The sequence below is a fragment of the Excalfactoria chinensis genome, unplaced genomic scaffold (genome assembly GCF_039878825.1).
Source record: "Excalfactoria chinensis isolate bCotChi1 unplaced genomic scaffold, bCotChi1.hap2 Scaffold_325, whole genome shotgun sequence".
Classification (NCBI taxonomy): Eukaryota; Metazoa; Chordata; class Aves; order Galliformes; family Phasianidae; genus Excalfactoria; species Excalfactoria chinensis.
Genome location: NW_027315613.1, coordinates 135,611 through 154,440, shown reverse-complemented (window position 1 = coordinate 154,440; position 18,830 = coordinate 135,611). Strand labels below are relative to the sequence as shown.

At 55.6% G+C, this 18,830-nt stretch overlaps 1 protein-coding gene across 1 annotated transcript; it reads right to left on the bottom strand.

Moving 5' to 3' along the window:
• Positions 1-1,896: 1,896 nt before the first annotated feature.
• Positions 1,897-17,776, bottom strand: LOC140264832 (uncharacterized; the record flags this gene model as incomplete). The annotated part of the gene is made up of 5 exons (XM_072360732.1): positions 17,709-17,776; positions 12,327-13,602; positions 10,316-10,381; positions 8,536-8,672; positions 1,897-2,053 (listed from the first exon to the last, which is right to left on the bottom strand). Coding segments are annotated over exons 2-5 (1,618 nt in total), but the record flags the coding sequence as incomplete, so codon positions are not given.
• Positions 17,777-18,830: the final 1,054 nt, after the last annotated feature.

The window sequence follows — 18,830 nt, the reverse complement described above, 5'->3', positions numbered from 1 at the left end:
GGGCCCGGCTTCGCGCCGTCCCCCCATAGAGACCCCATAGAGCCCCATAGACACCCCATAGAGCCCCATAGAGCCCCACAGACACCCCATAGAGCCCCATAGAGACCCCATAAAGCCCCATATTGCCCCATAGAGACCCCATATGACCCCATAGAGCCCCATAGACCCCATAGACACCCCATAGACCCCATAGAGCCCCATAGAGCCACATAAAGACCACACAGAGCCCCATAGAGACCCCATAGACCCCATAGACACCCCATAGACATCCCATAGCCCCCATATAGCCCCATAGAGACCCCATAGAGCCCATACAGCCCCATAGACACCCCATAAAGCCCCATAGAGACCCATAGACCCCACAGACATCCCATAGACCCCATAGACACCCCATATAACCCCATAGAGCCCCATAGACACCCCATACAGTCCCATAGACACCCCATTGCTCCCCATAGAGACCCATAGAGCCCCATATAACCCCATAGAGCCCCATAGAGACCCCATAGACCCTCATAGAGCCCCACAGACACCCCATATAACCCCATACAGCCCCATATAACCCCATATAACCCCATAGACACCCCATATAACCCCATAGAAACCCCATATAACCCCATATAAACCCATATAACCCCATAAAGACCCCATATAACCCCATAGTTCCTTACCTTCCCAGGGGCACAGCCAGGTAGAAGCAGCCCAAGGCCCATATAACCCCATATAACCCCATAGAGCCCATAGAGACCCCATATAACCCCATAGACACCCCATATAACCCCATATAGCCCCATAGAGACCCCATATAACCCCATATAACCCCATATAACCCCATAGTTCCTTACCTTCCCAGGGGCACAGCCAGGTAGAAGCAGCCCAAGGCCCATATAACCCCATATAACCCCATAGAGCCCATAGAGACCCCATAGAGCCCATACAGCCCCATAGACACCCCATAAAGCCCCATAGAGACCCATAGACCCCACAGACATCCCATAGACCCCATAGACACCCCATATAACCCCATAGAGCCCCATAGACACCCCATACAGTCCCATAGACACCCCATTGCTCCCCATAGAGACCCATAGAGCCCCATATAACCCCATAGAGCCCCATAGAGACCCCATAGACCCTCATAGAGCCCCACAGACACCCCATAGAGCCCCATAGAGCCCCATATAACCCCATATAACCCCATAGACACCCCATAGACACCCCATACAGCCCCATATAACCCCATATAACCCCATATAAGCCTATATAAGCCTATATAAGCCCATAGAGACCCCATACAGCCCCATAGACACCCCATACAGCCCCATAGACACCCCATAGAGCCCATAGAGACCCCACAGACCCCCATAGACCCCACAGACACCCCATAGAGCCCCATAGTCCCATAGAAACTCCATAGAGCTCCTTAGAGAGCCCATAGAGACCCATAGAGACCCATAGAGACCCCACAGAGCCCCATAGAGACCCCATATGACCCCATAGAGACCCCATAGACCCCAGAGCCCCATAGACACCCCATAAAGCCCCATAGACACCCCATTGCTCCCCATAGAGACCCATAGTGCCCCATAGAGACCCCATATGACCCCATAGAGCCCCATAGAGCCCCATAGAGACCCCATAGACCCTCATAGAGCCCCACAGACACCCCATATAACCCCATACAGCCCCATATAACCCCATATAACCCCATAGACACCCCATAGACACCCCATACAGCCCCATATAACCCCATATAAGCCCATATAGACCCCATACAGCCCCATAGACACCCGATACAGCCCCATAGACACCCCATACAGCCCCATAGAGACCCCATAGAGACCATATAACCCCATATAACCCCATATAACCCCATATAACCCCATAGTCCCTTACCTTCCCAGGGGCACAGCCAGGTAGAAGCAGGCAGCCCCAGGGCCCGGCTTCGTGCCGTCCCCCCATAGAGGTCAGCAATGAGGGTCGGGGCCACGGTGGAATATGAAGCTTCACCGACACCAACCAGGGCACGGCCCAATAGCAGCGCCCAGAACCGCTGCGGGGTCACAAGGTCAACGGGGTCATATGGGGTCAGAGGGTCATTGGGGTCATAGGGGGTTATGGGGTCATTGGGGTCATGTGCCCCATAGATACCCCATATAACCCCATAGAGCCCCATAGAGACCCCACAGTGCCCCATAGAGACCCATAGAGTCCCCATAGAGCCCAATAGCACCCCATAGAACCCCATAGAGCACCATAGAACCCCATAGAGCCCCATAGCGACCCATAGAGACCCATAGTGCCCCATAGAGACCCATAGAGACCCCATAGAGCCCCATAGAGCCCCATAGAGCCCCATATAACCCCATAGAGCCCCATATAACCCCATAGAGCCCCATATAACCCCACAGAGACCCCATAGAGACCCATAGAGACCCCATAGAGCCCCAGTAAAACCCCATATGACCCCATAGAGCCCCATAGAGCCCCATATAACCCCATAGAAACCCCATATATCCCCATAGAGCCCCATAGGTACCTGCTGTGTGACGAAGCTGCTCCCCAGGGTGACCCCGACCCACAGGCTGAGCCCCATAGAGCCCCATAGAGCCCCATAGAGACCCCATAGAGACCCATAGAGCCCCATATAACCCCATAGAGCCCCATAGAGACCCCACAGAGACCCCATAGAGCCCTATAGTGCCCCATAGAGACCACATAGAGCCCCATAGAGACCCCATAGAGCCCCATAGAGACCCCATAGAGACCCATATTGCTTCATAGAGCCCCATAGCAACCCCATAGAGCCCAATAGAAACCCCATAGTGCCCCATAGAGCCCCATAGTGCCCCATAGAGACCCCACAGAGCCCCATAGAGCCCCATAGAGACCCCATAGATCCCATAGTACCCCATAGAGACCCCATAGAACCCCATAGAGCCCCATAGAACCCCATAGATCCCCATAGTGCCCCATATAACCCCATAGTGCCCCATAGTGCCCCATAGAGACCCCATAGAGACCCATAGTGCCCCATAGAGCCCCATAGAGCCCCATATAACCCCATAGAGACCCCATAGAGCCCCATAGAGACCCCATAGAGACCCAGTAAAACCCCATATGACCCCATAGTGCCCCATAGAGCCCCATAGAGCCCCATAGAGCCCCATAGAGCCCCATAGTGACCCATATAACCCCATAGTGCCCCATAGAGCCCCATAGAGACCCCATAGAACCCCATAGAGCCCCATAGAGCCCCATATAACCCCATAGAGACCCCATAGAGCCCCATAGTTCCCCATAGAGCCCCATAGACACCCCATAGAGCCCCATAGAGACCCCATAGAGCCCCATATAACCCCATAGAAACCCCATATATCCCCATAGAGCCCCATAGAGCCCCATAGAGACCCCATAGAACCCCATAAAGCCCCATATAACCCCATAGAGACCCCATAGAGCCCCATAGTGCCCCATAGAGCCCCATAGAGCCCCATATAACCCCACAGAGACCCCATAGAGACCCATAGAGACCCCATAGAGCCCCAGTAAAACCCCATATGACCCCATAGAGCCCCATAGAGCCCCATATAACCCCATAGAAACCCCATATATCCCCATAGAGCCCCATAGGTACCTGCTGTGTGACGAAGCTGCTCCCAGGGTGACCCCGACCCACAGGCTGAGCCCCATAGAGCCCCATAGAGCCCCATAGAGACCCCATAGAGACCCATAGAGCCCCATATAACCCCATAGAGCCCCATAGAGACCCCACAGAGACCCCATAGAGCCCTATAGTGCCCCATAGAGACCACATAGAGCCCCATAGAGACCCCATAGAGCCCCATAGAGACCCCATAGAGACCCATATTGCTTCATAGAGCCCCATAGCAACCCCATAGAGCCCAATAGAAACCCCATAGTGCCCCATAGAGCCCCATAGTGCCCCATAGAGACCCCACAGAGCCCCATAGAGCCCCATAGAGACCCCATAGATCCCATAGTACCCCATAGAGACCCCATAGAACCCCATAGAGCCCCATAGAACCCCATAGATCCCCATAGTGCCCCATATAACCCCATAGTGCCCCATAGTGCCCCATAGAGACCCCATAGAGACCCATAGTGCCCCATAGAGCCCCATAGAGCCCCATATAACCCCATAGAGACCCCATAGAGCCCCATAGAGACCCCATAGAGACCCAGTAAAACCCCATATGACCCCATAGTGCCCCATAGAGCCCCATAGAGCCCCATAGAGCCCCATAGTGACCCATATAACCCCATAGTGCCCCATAGAGCCCCATAGAGACCCCATAGAACCCCATAGAGCCCCATAGAGCCCCATATAACCCCATAGAGACCCCATAGAGCCCCATAGTTCCCCATAGAGCCCCATAGACACCCCATAGAGCCCCATAGAGACCCCATAGAGACCCATATAACCCCATAGAAACCCCATATATCCCCATAGAGCCCCATAGAGCCCCATAGAGACCCCATAGAACCCCATAAAGCCCCATATAACCCCATAGAGACCCCATAGAGCCCCATAGAGCCCCATAGTGCCCCATAGAGCCCCATAGAGCCCCATATAACCCCACAGAGACCCCATAGAGACCCATAGAGACCCCATAGAGCCCCAGTAAAACCCCATATGACCCCATAGAGCCCCATAGAGCCCCATATAACCCCATAGAAACCCCATATATCCCCATAGAGCCCCATAGGTACCTGCTGTGTGACGAAGCTGCTCCCCAGGGTGACCCCGACCCACAGGCTGAGCCCCATAGAGCCCCATAGAGCCCCATAGAGACCCCATAGAGACCCATAGAGCCCCATATAACCCCATAGAGCCCCATAGAGACCCCACAGAGACCCCATAGAGCCCTATAGTGCCCCATAGAGACCACATAGAGCCCCATAGAGACCCCATAGAGCCCCATAGAGACCCCATAGAGACCCATATTGCTTCATAGAGCCCCATAGCAACCCCATAGAGCCCAATAGAAACCCCATAGTGCCCCATAGAGCCCCATAGTGCCCCATAGAGACCCCACAGAGCCCCATAGAGCCCCATAGAGACCCCATAGAACCCCATAGAGCCCCATAGAACCCCATAGATCCCCATAGTGCCCCATATAACCCCATAGTGCCCCATAGTGCCCCATAGAGACCCCATAGAGACCCATAGTGCCCCATAGAGCCCCATAGAGCCCCATATAACCCCATAGAGACCCCATAGAGCCCCATAGAGACCCCATAGAGACCCAGTAAAACCCCATATGACCCCATAGTGCCCCATAGAGCCCCATAGAGCCCCATAGAGCCCCATAGAGCCCCATAGTGACCCATATAACCCCATAGTGCCCCATAGAGCCCCATAGAGACCCCATAGAACCCCATAGAGCCCCATAGAGCCCCATATAACCCCATAGAGACCCCATAGAGCCCCATAGTTCCCCATAGAGCCCCATAGACACCCCATAGAGCCCCATAGAGACCCCATAGAGCCCCATATAACCCCATAGAAACCCCATATATCCCCATAGAGCCCCATAGAGCCCCATAGAGACCCCATAGAACCCCATAAAGCCCCATATAACCCCATAGAGACCCCATAGAGCCCCATAGTGCCCCATAGAGCCCCATAGAGCCCCATATAACCCCACAGAGACCCCATAGAGACCCATAGAGACCCCATAGAGCCCCAGTAAAACCCCATATGACCCCATAGAGCCCCATAGAGCCCCATATAACCCCATAGAAACCCCATATACCCCATAGAGCCCCATAGGTACCTGCTGTGTGACGAAGCTGCTCCCCAGGGTGACCCCGACCCACAGGCTGAGCCCCATAGAGCCCCATAGAGACCCCATAGAGCCCCATAAAGCCCCATATAACCCCATAGAGCCCCATAGAGCCCCCATAGAGCCCCATAGTGCCCCATAGAACCCCATAGAGCCCCATAGAGCCCCATAGAGCCCCATAGTGCCCCATAGAACCCCATAGAGCCCCATAGAGCCCCATAGAGACCCCATAGAGCCCCATAGAGACCCCATAGAGCCCCATAGAGCCCCATAGGTACCTGCTGTGTGACGAAGCTGCTCCCCAGGGTGACCCCGACCCACAGGCTGAGCCCCATAGAGACCACATAGTGCCCCATAGAGACCCCATAGTGCCCCACATAACCCCATAGAGCCCCATAGAGCCCTATAGTGCCCAATACAAACCCCATAGAGCCCAATAGAGTCCCCATAGAGCGCCATAGTAACCCCATTGATCCCATAGAGCCCCATATAACCCCATAGAGTCCCATAGAGCCCCATAGCGACCCATAGCGACCCATAGAGCCCCATAGCGACCCATAGAGCCCCATAGCGACCCCATAGAGCCCCATAGCGACCCCATAGTGACCCATAGAGACCCATAGAGACCCATAGAGACCCATAGAGACCCATAGAGACCCCATAGAGACCCCATAGAGCCCCATAGAGCCCCATAGTGCCCCATAGAACCCCATAGAGCCCCATAGAGCCCCATAGAGACCCCATAGAGACCCCATAGAGCCCCATAGAGCCCCATAGAGCCCCATATAACCCCATAGAGCCCCATAGAGCCCCATAGAGCCCCATAGAACCCCATAGAGCCCCATAGAGACCCCATAGAGACCCCATAGAGACCCATAGAGCCCCATAGAGACCCCATAGAGCCCCATAGAGCCCCATAGAGACCCCATAGAGCCCCATATAACCCCATAGTGCCCCACAGAGCCCCATAGAGACCCCATAGATCCCCATAGAACCCCATAGAGCCCCACAGTGTCCCCATTGATCCCATATAACCCCATAGAGCCCCATAGAGCCCCATAGTGCCCCATAGAGCCCCATAGGTACCTGCTGTGTGACGAAGCTGCTCCCCAGGGTGACCCCGACCCACAGGCTGAGCCCCATAGAGCCCCATAGAGACCCCATAGAGCCCCATAAAGCCCCATATAACCCCATAGAGCCCCATAGAGACCCCATAGAGACCCCATAGTGCCCCATAGAGCCCCATAGAGCCCCATAGAACCCCATAGAGCCCCATAGAGACCCCATAGAGACCCCATAGAGACCCATAGAGACCCATAGAGACCCCATAGAGCCCCATAGAGCCCCATAGAGACCCCATAGAGCCCCATATAACCCCATAGTGCCCCACAGAGCCCCATAGAGACCCCATAGAGACCCCATAGAGACCCATAGAGCCCCATAGTGCCCCATAGAGACCCCATAGAGCCCCATAGAGCCCCATAGAGACCCATAGAGACCCCATAGAGCCCCATAGAGCCCCATAGAGACCCCATAGAGACCCATACAGCCCCATATAACCCCATAGTGCCCCATAGAGCCCCCATAGGTATCCATAGAGACACATAGAGCCCCATAGAGACCCATAGAGACCCCATAGAGCCCCATATAACCCCATAGAGCCCCATATAACCCCATAGAGCCCCATATAACCCCATGTAACCCCATAGAGCCCCATATAACCCCATAGAGCCCCATAGTGCCCCATAGAGACCCATAGAGCCCCATAGAGCCCCATAGAGACCCCATAGAGACCCCATAGAGCCCCATAGAGCCCCATAGAGCCCCATAGTGCCCCATAGTGCCCCATAGTGCCCCATAGAGCCCCATAGAGCCCCATAGAGCCCCATAGAGCCCAATAGTACCCCACAGAGACCCCATAAAGCCCCATAGAGCCCCATAGTGACCCCATAATGACCCCATAGAGACCCCATAGTGCCCCATAGAGTCCTATAGTGCCCCATAGTGCCCCATAGAGCCCCATAGAGCCCCATAGAGACCCATAGAGACCCATAGCGCCCCATAGGTACCTGCTGTGTGACGAAGCTGCTCCCCAGGGTGACCCCGACCCACAGGCTGAGCCCCATAGAGCCCCATAGAGACCCCATAGAGCCCCATAAAGCCCCATATAACCCCATAGAGCCCCATAGAGACCCCATAGAGCCCCATAGTGCCCCATAGAACCCCATAGAGCCCCATAGAGCCCCATAGAGACCCATAGAGACCCCATAGAGCCCCATAGAGCCCCATAGAGCCCCATAGAGCCCCATAGAGCCCCATAGAGACCCCATAGAGACCCCATAGAGCCCCATAGAGCCCCATAGCGCCCCATAGGTACCTGCTGTGTGACGAAGCTGCTCCCCAGGGTGACCCCAACCCACAGGCTGAGCCCCATAGAGACCCCATAGAGCCCCATAAAGCCCCATATAACCCCATAGAGCCCCATAGCGACCCATAGAGCCCCATAGAGCCCCATAGAGACCCCATAGAGACCCCATAGAGCCCCATAGAGCCCCATAGAGCCCCATAGTGCCCCATGGAGCCCCATAGAGCCCCATATAACCCCATAGAGCCCCATATAACCCCATGTAACCCCATAGAGCCCCATATAACCCCATGTAACCCCATAGAGACCCCATAGAGACCCCATAGAGCCCCATAGAGCCCCATAGCGCCCCATAGGTACCTGCTGTGTGACGAAGCTGCTCCCCAGGGTGACCCCGACCCACAGGCTGAGCCCCACAAGCAGCAGCATCTTCCTGTTGTATCGATCACCCAGGAAACCAAAGAGGGGAGCGAGCGCCATGTAGCTCAGGATGAACGCTGGGGGGCAGCAGAAGGGACCCATAGATGGGGGGCTGGACCCATAAGTGTGGGGCCAGACCCATAAGTGGGACCCATAGATGGGGGGCAGACCCATAAGTGGGACCCATAGGTGGGGGGGGGGGGAGGTGGAGCCATAAGTGGGGGGGGGGGAGCTGGACCCATAAGTGGGGGGTGGGACCCATAAGTGAGACCCATAAGTGGAGGGCTGGACCCATAAGTGGGGGACCAGACCCATAAGTGGGACCCATAAGTGGGGGGCAGACCCATAAGTGGGACCCATAGATGGGACCCTAAGTGTGGGGCTGGACCCATAAGTGGGAGCCATAAGTGGGGGGTGGGACCCATAAGTGGGACCCATAGATGGGGGGCAGGACCCATAAGTGGGACCCATAAGTGGGGGGCTGGACCCATAAGTGGGGGGAGGGACCCATAAGTGAGACCCATAAATGGGACCCTAAGTGTGGGGCTGGACCCATAATTGAGACCCATAAGTGGGGGACCAGACCCATAAGTGGGACCCATAAATGAGACCCATCAGTGGGACCCATAGATGGGGGGCTGGACCCATAAGTTGGACCCATAGATGGGGGGCAGGACCCATAAGTGAGACTCATAAGTGAGACCCATAAGTGGGAGCCATAAGTGGGAGCCATAAGTGGGAGGGGGGGGGGAGCTGGACCCATAAGTGGGGGGAGGACCCATAAGTGAGACCCATAAGGGAGACCCATAAGGGAGACCCATCAGTGGGGGGTGGGACCCATAAGTGGGGGACCAGACCCATAAGTGGGAGCCATAAGTGGGACCCATAAGTGGGGGGGGGGGAGCTGGACCCATAAGTGGGGGGCAGGACCCATAAGTGAGACCCATAAATGGGGGGCTGGACCCATAAGTGGGACCCATAAGTGGGGGGGGGGGGGGAGCTGGACCCATAAGTGGGGGGGGGGGGGGGGGAGCTGGACCCATAAGTGGGGGGTGGGACCCATAAGTGGGGGGCTGGACCCATAATTGGGACCCATAAGTGGGGGGCAGGACCCATAAGTGGGACCCATAAGGGAGACCCATAGATGGGGGGCAGGACCCATAAGTGGGGGGTGGGACCCATAAATGGGGGGCTGACCCATAAGTGGGGGGCTGGACCCAGAAGTGGGGGGTGGGACCCATAAATGGGGGGCTGACCCATAAGTGGGGGGCTGGACCCAGAAGTGGGGGGTGGGATCCATAAGTGGGGGGCTGGACCCATAAGTGAGACCCATAAGTAGGACCCATAAGTGGGGGGCAGGACCCATAAGTGGGACCCATAAGTGAGACCCATAAGTGGGGGGTGGGACCCATAAGTGAGACCCATAAGTGGGACCCATAAATGGGACCCTAAGTGTGGGGCTGGACCCATAAGTGGGACCCATAAGTGAGACCCATAAGTGGGGGGTGGGACCCCATAAGTGGGACCCATAAGTGTGGGTCTGGCCCCATAAGTGGGACCCATAAGTGTGGGTCTGGCCCCATAGATGTGGGTCTGGCCCCATAAGTGTGGGTCTGGCCCCATAGATGTGGGTCTGGCCCCATAAGTGGGTCAGTCCCATAGATGTGGGTCTGGCCCCATAGATGTGGGTCAGCCCCATAGATGTGGGTCAGTCCCGTACCCGTCTGCAGGAGCCCGGAGCTGCCGTCCCCGATGCCGAAATAGGCCTCGATGTCGGGGAGAACACCTGGGGGGCACAGAGATGTGGGGCGCCCCATAGGGAACACATAGGGACCCCATAGACACCCCATAGAGACCCCATAGCTGCCCCATAGAGACCCATAGAGACCCCATAGACACCCCATAGGGACCCCATAGCTGCCCCATAGGGACCCCATAGCTGCCCCATAGGGGCCCATTGAGAGCCATAGGGACCCCTTAGAGACCCCACAGACACCCCATAGCTGCCCCATAGACACCCCATAGGGACCCATAGAGACCCCATAGACACCCCATAGGGACCCCATAGCTGCCCCATAGAGACCCCATAGGGACCCACTGAGTTCCATTGAGAGCCATAGGGACCCCTTAGAGACCCCATAGAGACCCCATAGACACCCCATAGGGACCCCATAGCTGCCCCATAGGGACCCCATAGAGACACATAGGGGCCCATTGAGAGCCATAGGGACCCCTTAGAGACCCCACAGACACCCCATAGCTGCCCCATAGACACCCCATAGGGACCCATAGAGACCCATTGAGAGCCATAGAGACCCCATAGACACCCCATAGGGACCCCATAGCTGCCCCATAGAGACCCCATAGGGACCCATTGAGTTCCATTGAGAGCCATAGGGACCCCTTAGAGACCCCATAGAGACCCCATAGCTGCCCCATAGACACCCCACAGAGACCCCATAGAGACCCCATAGAGACCCCATAGAGACCCATTGAGAGCCATAGAGACCCCATAGAGACCCCATAGCTGCCCCATAGAGACCCCATAGGGACCCATTGAGTTCCATTGAGAGCCATAGGGACCCCTTAGAGACCCCTTAGAGACCCCATAGGGACCCCATAGCTGCCCTATATCCGCCCCATAGCTGCCCCATAGACACCCCATAGCTGCCCCATAGACACCCCTGTCACCCCATAACCACCCCATAACCACCCCCACCCCATAGCCACCCCATAACCACCCCCTGCCCCACATCTACCCCACATCCACCCCATAACCCCATAGACCCCATAAACCCATAACCACCCCATAACACCCCATAGACCCCATAACCCCATACCCACCCCATAGTCACCCCATAACACCCCATAGACCCCATAACCGACCCCATAACCCCATAGACCCCATAACCCCCCATAGACCCCATAACCCCCCATAGACCCCATAACCCCATAACACCCCATAGACCCCATAGACCCCATAACCCCATAGACCCCATAACACCCCATAGACCCCATAACACCCCATAACACCCCATAACCACCTTATAGACCCCATAACACCCTATAGACCCCATAACCACCCCATAGACCCCATAACCACCCCATAGACCCCATAACCACCCCATAGACCCCATACCCACCCCATAACCACCCCATAAACCCATAACACCCCATAAACCCATAACACCCCATAGTCACCCCATAGTCACCCCATAGACCCCATAACCACCCCATATCCACCCCATAGACCCCATAACACCCCATAGACCCCATAACACCCCATAGACCCCATAACCACCCCCTCTTACCCCATAGACCCCATAACCACCCCATAGACCCCATAACCCTATAGACCCCATAACACCCCATAACCACCCCATAGACCCCATAACACCCCATAGACCCCATAACCCCATAGACCCCATAACCCCATACCCACCCCATAGACCCCATAGACCCCATAACACCCCATAGACCCCATAACCCCATAGACCCCATACGCACCCCATAGACCCCATACCCACCCCATAGACCCCATAACCCCATAACCCCCCATAACACCCCATAACCCCATAACACCCCATAGCCACCCCATAACCCCATAACCCCATAGACCCCATAACCGACCCCATAACACCCCATAGACCCCATAACCACCCCACAGACCCCATAACCACCCCATAACACCCCATAACCCCATAACACCCCATAACCCCATACCCCCCCACCTGCCACAGTGAACCTGTCCATGTAGTTGAGCAGGTTGATGTAACACAGCACCGCCACCGTCAGCACCGCGCGATGGGGGGGGACGTAGGGCACGGAGCTATGGGGCACAGAGCTATGGGGCACAGAGCTATGGGGCACAGAGCTATGGGGCTCTATGCTATGAGGCAGGGGGTTATGGGGCACGGAGCTATGGGGCAGGGGGTTATGGGGTACAGGGCTATGGGGTACAGGGCTATGGGGTACAGGGCTATGGGGCACAGAGCTATGGGGTGAGCTATGGGGTGAGCTATGGGGCACAGTATGGGGTACTACGCTATGGGGCACGGAGCTATGGGGCACAGTATGGGGTACTACGCTATGGGGTGAGCTATGGGGCATGGAGCTATGGGGTGAGCTATGGGGTACAGGGCTATGGGGCTCTATGCTATGGGGTGATGTGCTATAGGGCACAGCGCTATGGGGGGAGCTATGGGGCACAGCACTGTGGGGCACGGCGCTATGGGGCACGGCGCTATGGGGTGAGCTATGGGGTACTGCGCTATGGGGCTCAGGGCTATGGGGTACAGAGCTATGGGGTACTACGCTATGGGGCAGGGGGTTATGGGGTACAGGGCTATGGGGCACGGAGCTATGGGGTGTGCTATGGGGCACGGAGCTATGGGGTACAGCGCTATGGGGTGAGCTATGGGGTGAGCTATGGGGCTCAGGGTTATGGGGCACAGCGCTATGGGGTGAGCTATGGGGCATAGGGCTATGGGGCTCTATGCTATGGGGCAGGGGGTTATGGGGTACAGGGCTATGGGGCGCTATGCTATGGGGTGATGTGCTATGGGGCATGGAGCTATGGGGCTCAGAGCTATGGGGCACAGGGCTATGGGGCACAGGGCTATGGGGCACAGGGCTATGGGGCACACTATGGGGTGACCTATGGGACACAGAGCTATGGATTGTGCTATGGGGCTCAGGGTTATGGGGTGTGCTATGGGGTGTGCTATGGGGCACAGAGCTATGGGGCTCTGCTCTATGGGGCACAGGGCTATGGGGCTCTATGCTATGGGGTGCTGATCTATGGGGCACAGCGCTATGGGGCACAGTGCTATGGGGTTCTAATCTATGGGGCACAGGGCTATGGGGCTCTGTGCTATGGGGTGCAGATCTATGGGGCACAGAGCTATGGGGCGCTGCTATGGGGCTGGTCCCATCCCCACTGCTGTCATCAATGGGGCTGAGCAGCTCTGGCCCCACAACTGGCGCCATGTGGGGCCGATGGGGAACCTGTGGGGCACAAAGAGATCGACCCATAGATCCCGACCCATAGATTGAGACCCATAGAGACCCATAGGGACCCATAGGGACCCATAGGGACACATAGGGACACATAGAGACACATAGAGACACATAGAGACACATAGAGACACATAGAGACACACAGAGACCCCACAGAGACCCCACAGAGACCCATAGAGACCCCATAGAGACCCCATAGAGACCCCATAGGGACCCATAGAGACTCATAGACGACATAGAGCCCCATAGAGACCCCATAGAGACCAATAGAGCCCAATAGAAACCGCATAGAGACCCATAGAGACCCCATAAAGCCCCATAGAGCCCAACACAAACCCCATAGAGCCCCATAGAACCCCATAGAGACCTATAGAGACCCCATAAAGCCCCATAGAAACCCCATAGAGCCTCATAGAGACCCATAGAGACACATAGAGACACATAGAAACCCCATAGACCCCATAGAGACCCAATAGAGCCTCATAGATCCCCATAGACACCTATAGAGACCCATAGAGCCCAACAGAAACCCCATAGAGACCCATAGATCCCCATAGACCCCATAGAGCCCCATAGAGACCTATAGAGACCCATAGAGACCCCATAGAACCCCATAGATCCCCATAGAGACCCCATAGAGACCCCATAGAGACCCCATAGGGAACCATACAGCCCCATAGAGACCTATAGAGACCCATAGAAACCCATGGAGCCCCACAGACCCCATAGAGACCTATAGAGACACCATAGAGACCCATAAAGCCCCATAGTGACCCCACAGAACCCCATAGAGCCCAATAGAAACCCCATAGAGCCCCCATAGAGACCCATAGAAACCAATAGAGCCCAATAGAAACCCCATAGAGCTCCATAGAACCCCATAGAGACCCCATAGAGACCCATAGAGGCCCATAAAGACCTATAGAGACCCATAGAGCCCAACAGAAACCCCATAGAGACCCATAATGCCCCACAGAGACCCCACAGAGCCCCATAGATCCCCACAAAGCCCCACAGACCCCATAGAGCCCCATAGAGCCCTATAGACCCCATAGAGCCCCACAGACCCCATAGAGACCCCACAGAACCCCATAGACCCCATAGAGACGCATAGAGACCCACAGACCACATAGAGCCCCATAGAGACCCCATACAGCCCCATAAAGCCCCATAGAGACCCCACTGAGCCCCATAGTTCCCCATAGAGCCACATAGAGCCCAATAGAAACCCCATAGAGCCCCACAGACCCCATAGAGCCCCATAGAGACCCCATAGAACCCCATAGGGACCCATAGAAACCCCATAAAGCCCCACAGAGCCCAATAGAAACCCCATAGAAACCCATAGACTTCATAGAGACCCCATAGAGACTCACAGACCCCATAGAGCCCCATAGAGCCCCAATAGAAACCCCATAGAGCCCCAGAGACCCCATAGAGACCCCATAGAGTCCTATAGAGCCCCATAGAGACCCCATAGATCCCCATAGAGACCCCATAGAGCCCAATAGAAACCCCATAGACCCATAGAGCCCCATAGAGACCCCATAGAGCACCAAAGAAACCCCATAGAGCCCATAGAAACCCCATAGAGCCCATAGAAACCCCATAGAGCCCCATAGAGACCCCATAGAGACCTCATAGAGCCCCATAGAGCCCCATAGAGACCCATAGAGACCCCATAGAGACCCACAGACCCCATAGAGACCCATAGAGACCTATAGAGACCTATAGAGACCCATAGATCCCATAGAGACCCCATAGAGACCCCACAGAGACCCACAGAGACCCATAGAGACCCATAGGGACCCATAGGGACCCCATAGAGACCTATAGAGACCCGTAGGGACCCCATAGAGCCCCATAAAGCCCCATAGAGACCCCATAGAGCCCCCATAGACCCCATAGAGCCCAATAGGAACCCCATAGAGCCCCATAGAGCCCCATAGAGACCCCATAGAGCCCCATAGAGACCCATAGACCCCATAGAGCCCCATAGAACCCCATAGAACCCCATAGAGACCCCATAGTGCCCCATAGAACCTCATAGACCCCATAGAGCCCCATAGAACCCCATAGACCCCACAGAGCCCCATAGACCGACATAGCGCCCCATAGAACCCCATAGAGACCCCATAGAGCCCCATAGAGCCCAATAGAAACCCCATATCACCCCATAGAACCCCACAGAGACCCCATAGAGACCCACAGACCCCATAGAGACCCCATAGAGACCCACAGACCCCATAGAGCCCCATAGTGACCCCACAGAGCCCATAGAGACCTATAGAGACCCATAGAGCCCAATAGAAACCCCATAGAGACCCATAGAGCCCCATAGATCCCCACAGACCCCATAGAGCCCCACAGACCCCATAGAGCCCCACAGACCCCATAGAGCCCCATAGAGCCCAATAGAAACCCCATAGAACCCCATAGACCCCATAGAGACCCCATAGAGCCCCATAGAGCCCCATAGAGACCCCATAGAGACCCATAGAGACCCCATAGAGACCCATAGAGACCCCATAGAGACCCCATAGAGAACCACAGACCCCATAGAGCCCCATAGAGACCCCACAGAGCCCTATAGAGACCCATAGAGCCCAATAGAAACCCCATAGAGACCCATAGAGCCCCACAGACCCCACAGAGCCCCATAGACCGACATAGCGCCCCATAGAAACCCATAGAGACCCCATAGAGCCCCATAGAGCCCAATAGAAACCCCATATCACCCCATAGAACCCCACAGAGACCCCATAGAGACTCAAAGACCCAATAGAGCCCCATAGAGACCCCATAGATCCCCATAGAAACCCCATAGAACCCCATAGACCCCATAGAGACCCCATAGAGACCCACAGACCCCATAGAGACCCATAGAACCCCATATCGCCCCATAGCACCCCATAGAACCCCATAGACCCCATAGAGACCCCATAGTGCCCCATAGAACCTCATAGAGACGCATAGAGCCCCATAGAGACCCCATAGAGCCCAATAGAAACCCCATATCACCCCATAGAGCCCCATAGACCCCATAGAGAACCACAGACCCCATAGAGCCCCATAGAGACCCCATAGACCCCATAGAGCCCCATAGAGACCTATAGAGACCCATAGAGACCCATAGAACCCATAGAGACCCCATAGAGTCCTATAGAGACCCCATAGAGACCCATAGAGCCCCACAGAGACCCATAATGCCCTATAGAGACCCCATAAAGCCTCATAGAGCCCAATAGAAACCCCATAGAACCCCATAGACCCCATAGAGACCCCATAGAGCCCCATAGAGACCCCATAGAGCCCCATAGAGACCCCATAGAGCCCCATAGAGACCCCATAGAGCCCCATAGAGACCCATAGAGACCCCATAGAGCCCATGGAGACATATAGAGACCCATAGAGCCCAATAGAAACCCCATAGGCCCCATAGACCGACATAGCGCCCATTAGAACCCCATAGAGACCCCATAGAGCCCAACAGAAACCCCATATCACCCCATAGAACCCCACAGAGACCCCATAGAGACCCACAGAGACCCCATAGAGACCCATAGAGACCCCATAGAGTCCCATAGATCCCCATAGAACCCCATAGACCCCATAGAGACCCACAGACCCCATAGAGACCCATAGAGACCTATAGAGACCCATAGAGACCCATAGACCCCATAGAGACCCCATAGAGACCCCATAGAGACCCCATAGAGACCCACAGACCCCATAGAGACCCATAGAGACCCATAGAGACCCCATAAAGCCCCATAAAGCCCCATAGAGACCCCATAGAGCCCCCATAGACCCCATAGAGCCCCATAGAGCCCCCATAGACCCCATAGAGCCCAATAGGAACCCCATAGAGCCCCATAGAGCCCCATAGAGCCCCATAGGAACCCCATAGAGCCCCATAGAGCCCCATAGAGCCTCATAGATCCCCATAGAGCCCCATAGAGCCCAATAGAAACCCACAGACCCCATAGAGACCCATAGAGACCCCATAAAGCCCCATAAAGCCCCATAGGTCCCCATAGAACCCCATAGACCGACATAGCGCCCCATAGAGCCCACGTGACCCCCCCGCTTACGCCCCACGGCTGCCGCCGCCGCCACCACCGCCCGTCACGTGACCTCCACTCACATGACCTCCCTGTCACGTGAGTCGCTTCCCCCCCCTCCCCCCACCCACGAACCTCCTACTTCCGGCGCATACGTGACGTCACAGGAAATGACGTTTTGCTACGCGACAGCGCGGAGGGGGTCTGGGAAATGGAGTCTAAGTGGGGACTATGGGGACAGGGGAGCTATGGGGCAGCTATGGGTCTCTATGGGGTCTCTATGGGTCTCTATGGGGTCTCTATGGGGTCTCTATGGGGCTCTATGGGGTTCTATGGGGTCTCTATGGGGCTCTATGGGGCTCTATGGGGCTCTATGGGGTCTCTATGGGGTCTCTATGGGGTCTTTATGGGTCTCTATGGGTCTCTATGGGTCTCTATGGGTCTCTATGGGTCTCTATGGGTCTCTATGAGGCTCTATGGGGTCTCTATGGGGTTTCTATGGGGTCTCTATGGGGATCTATGTGTCTCTATGGGTCTCTATGGGTCTCTATGGGGTCTCTATGGGTCTCTATGGGGCTCTATGGGGCTCTATGGGGCTCTATGGGGTCTCTATGGGGTCTCTATGGGGCTCTATGGGTCTCTATGGGTCTCTATGGGGATCTATGGGGCTCTATGTGTTTCTATGTGTCTCTATGGGTCTCTATGGGTCTCTATGGGGTCTCTATGGGGCTCTATGGGGCTCTATGGGGGTCTCTATGTGTCTCTATGGGGTCTCTAATGGGTCTCTATGGGGTCTCTATGGGGTCTCTATGGGGCTCTATGGGGATCTATGGGGCTCTGTGGGGTCTCTATGGGGCTCTATGGGGCTCTATGGGTTTCTATGGGTCTCTATGGGGCTCTATGGGGTCTCTATGTGTTTCTATGTGGCTCTATGGGTCTCTATGGGTCTCTATGGGTCTCTATGGGGCTCTATGGGGTCTCTATGGGTTTCTATGGGTCTCTATGGGTCTCTATGGGGTCTCTATTGGTCTCTATGGGGCTCTATGGGTCTCTATGGGGTCTCTATGGGGTTATATGGGGCTCTATGGGGTCTCTATGGGTCTCTATGGGTCTCTATGGGTCGCAATGGGTCACTATGAGGTCTGTGTGTCT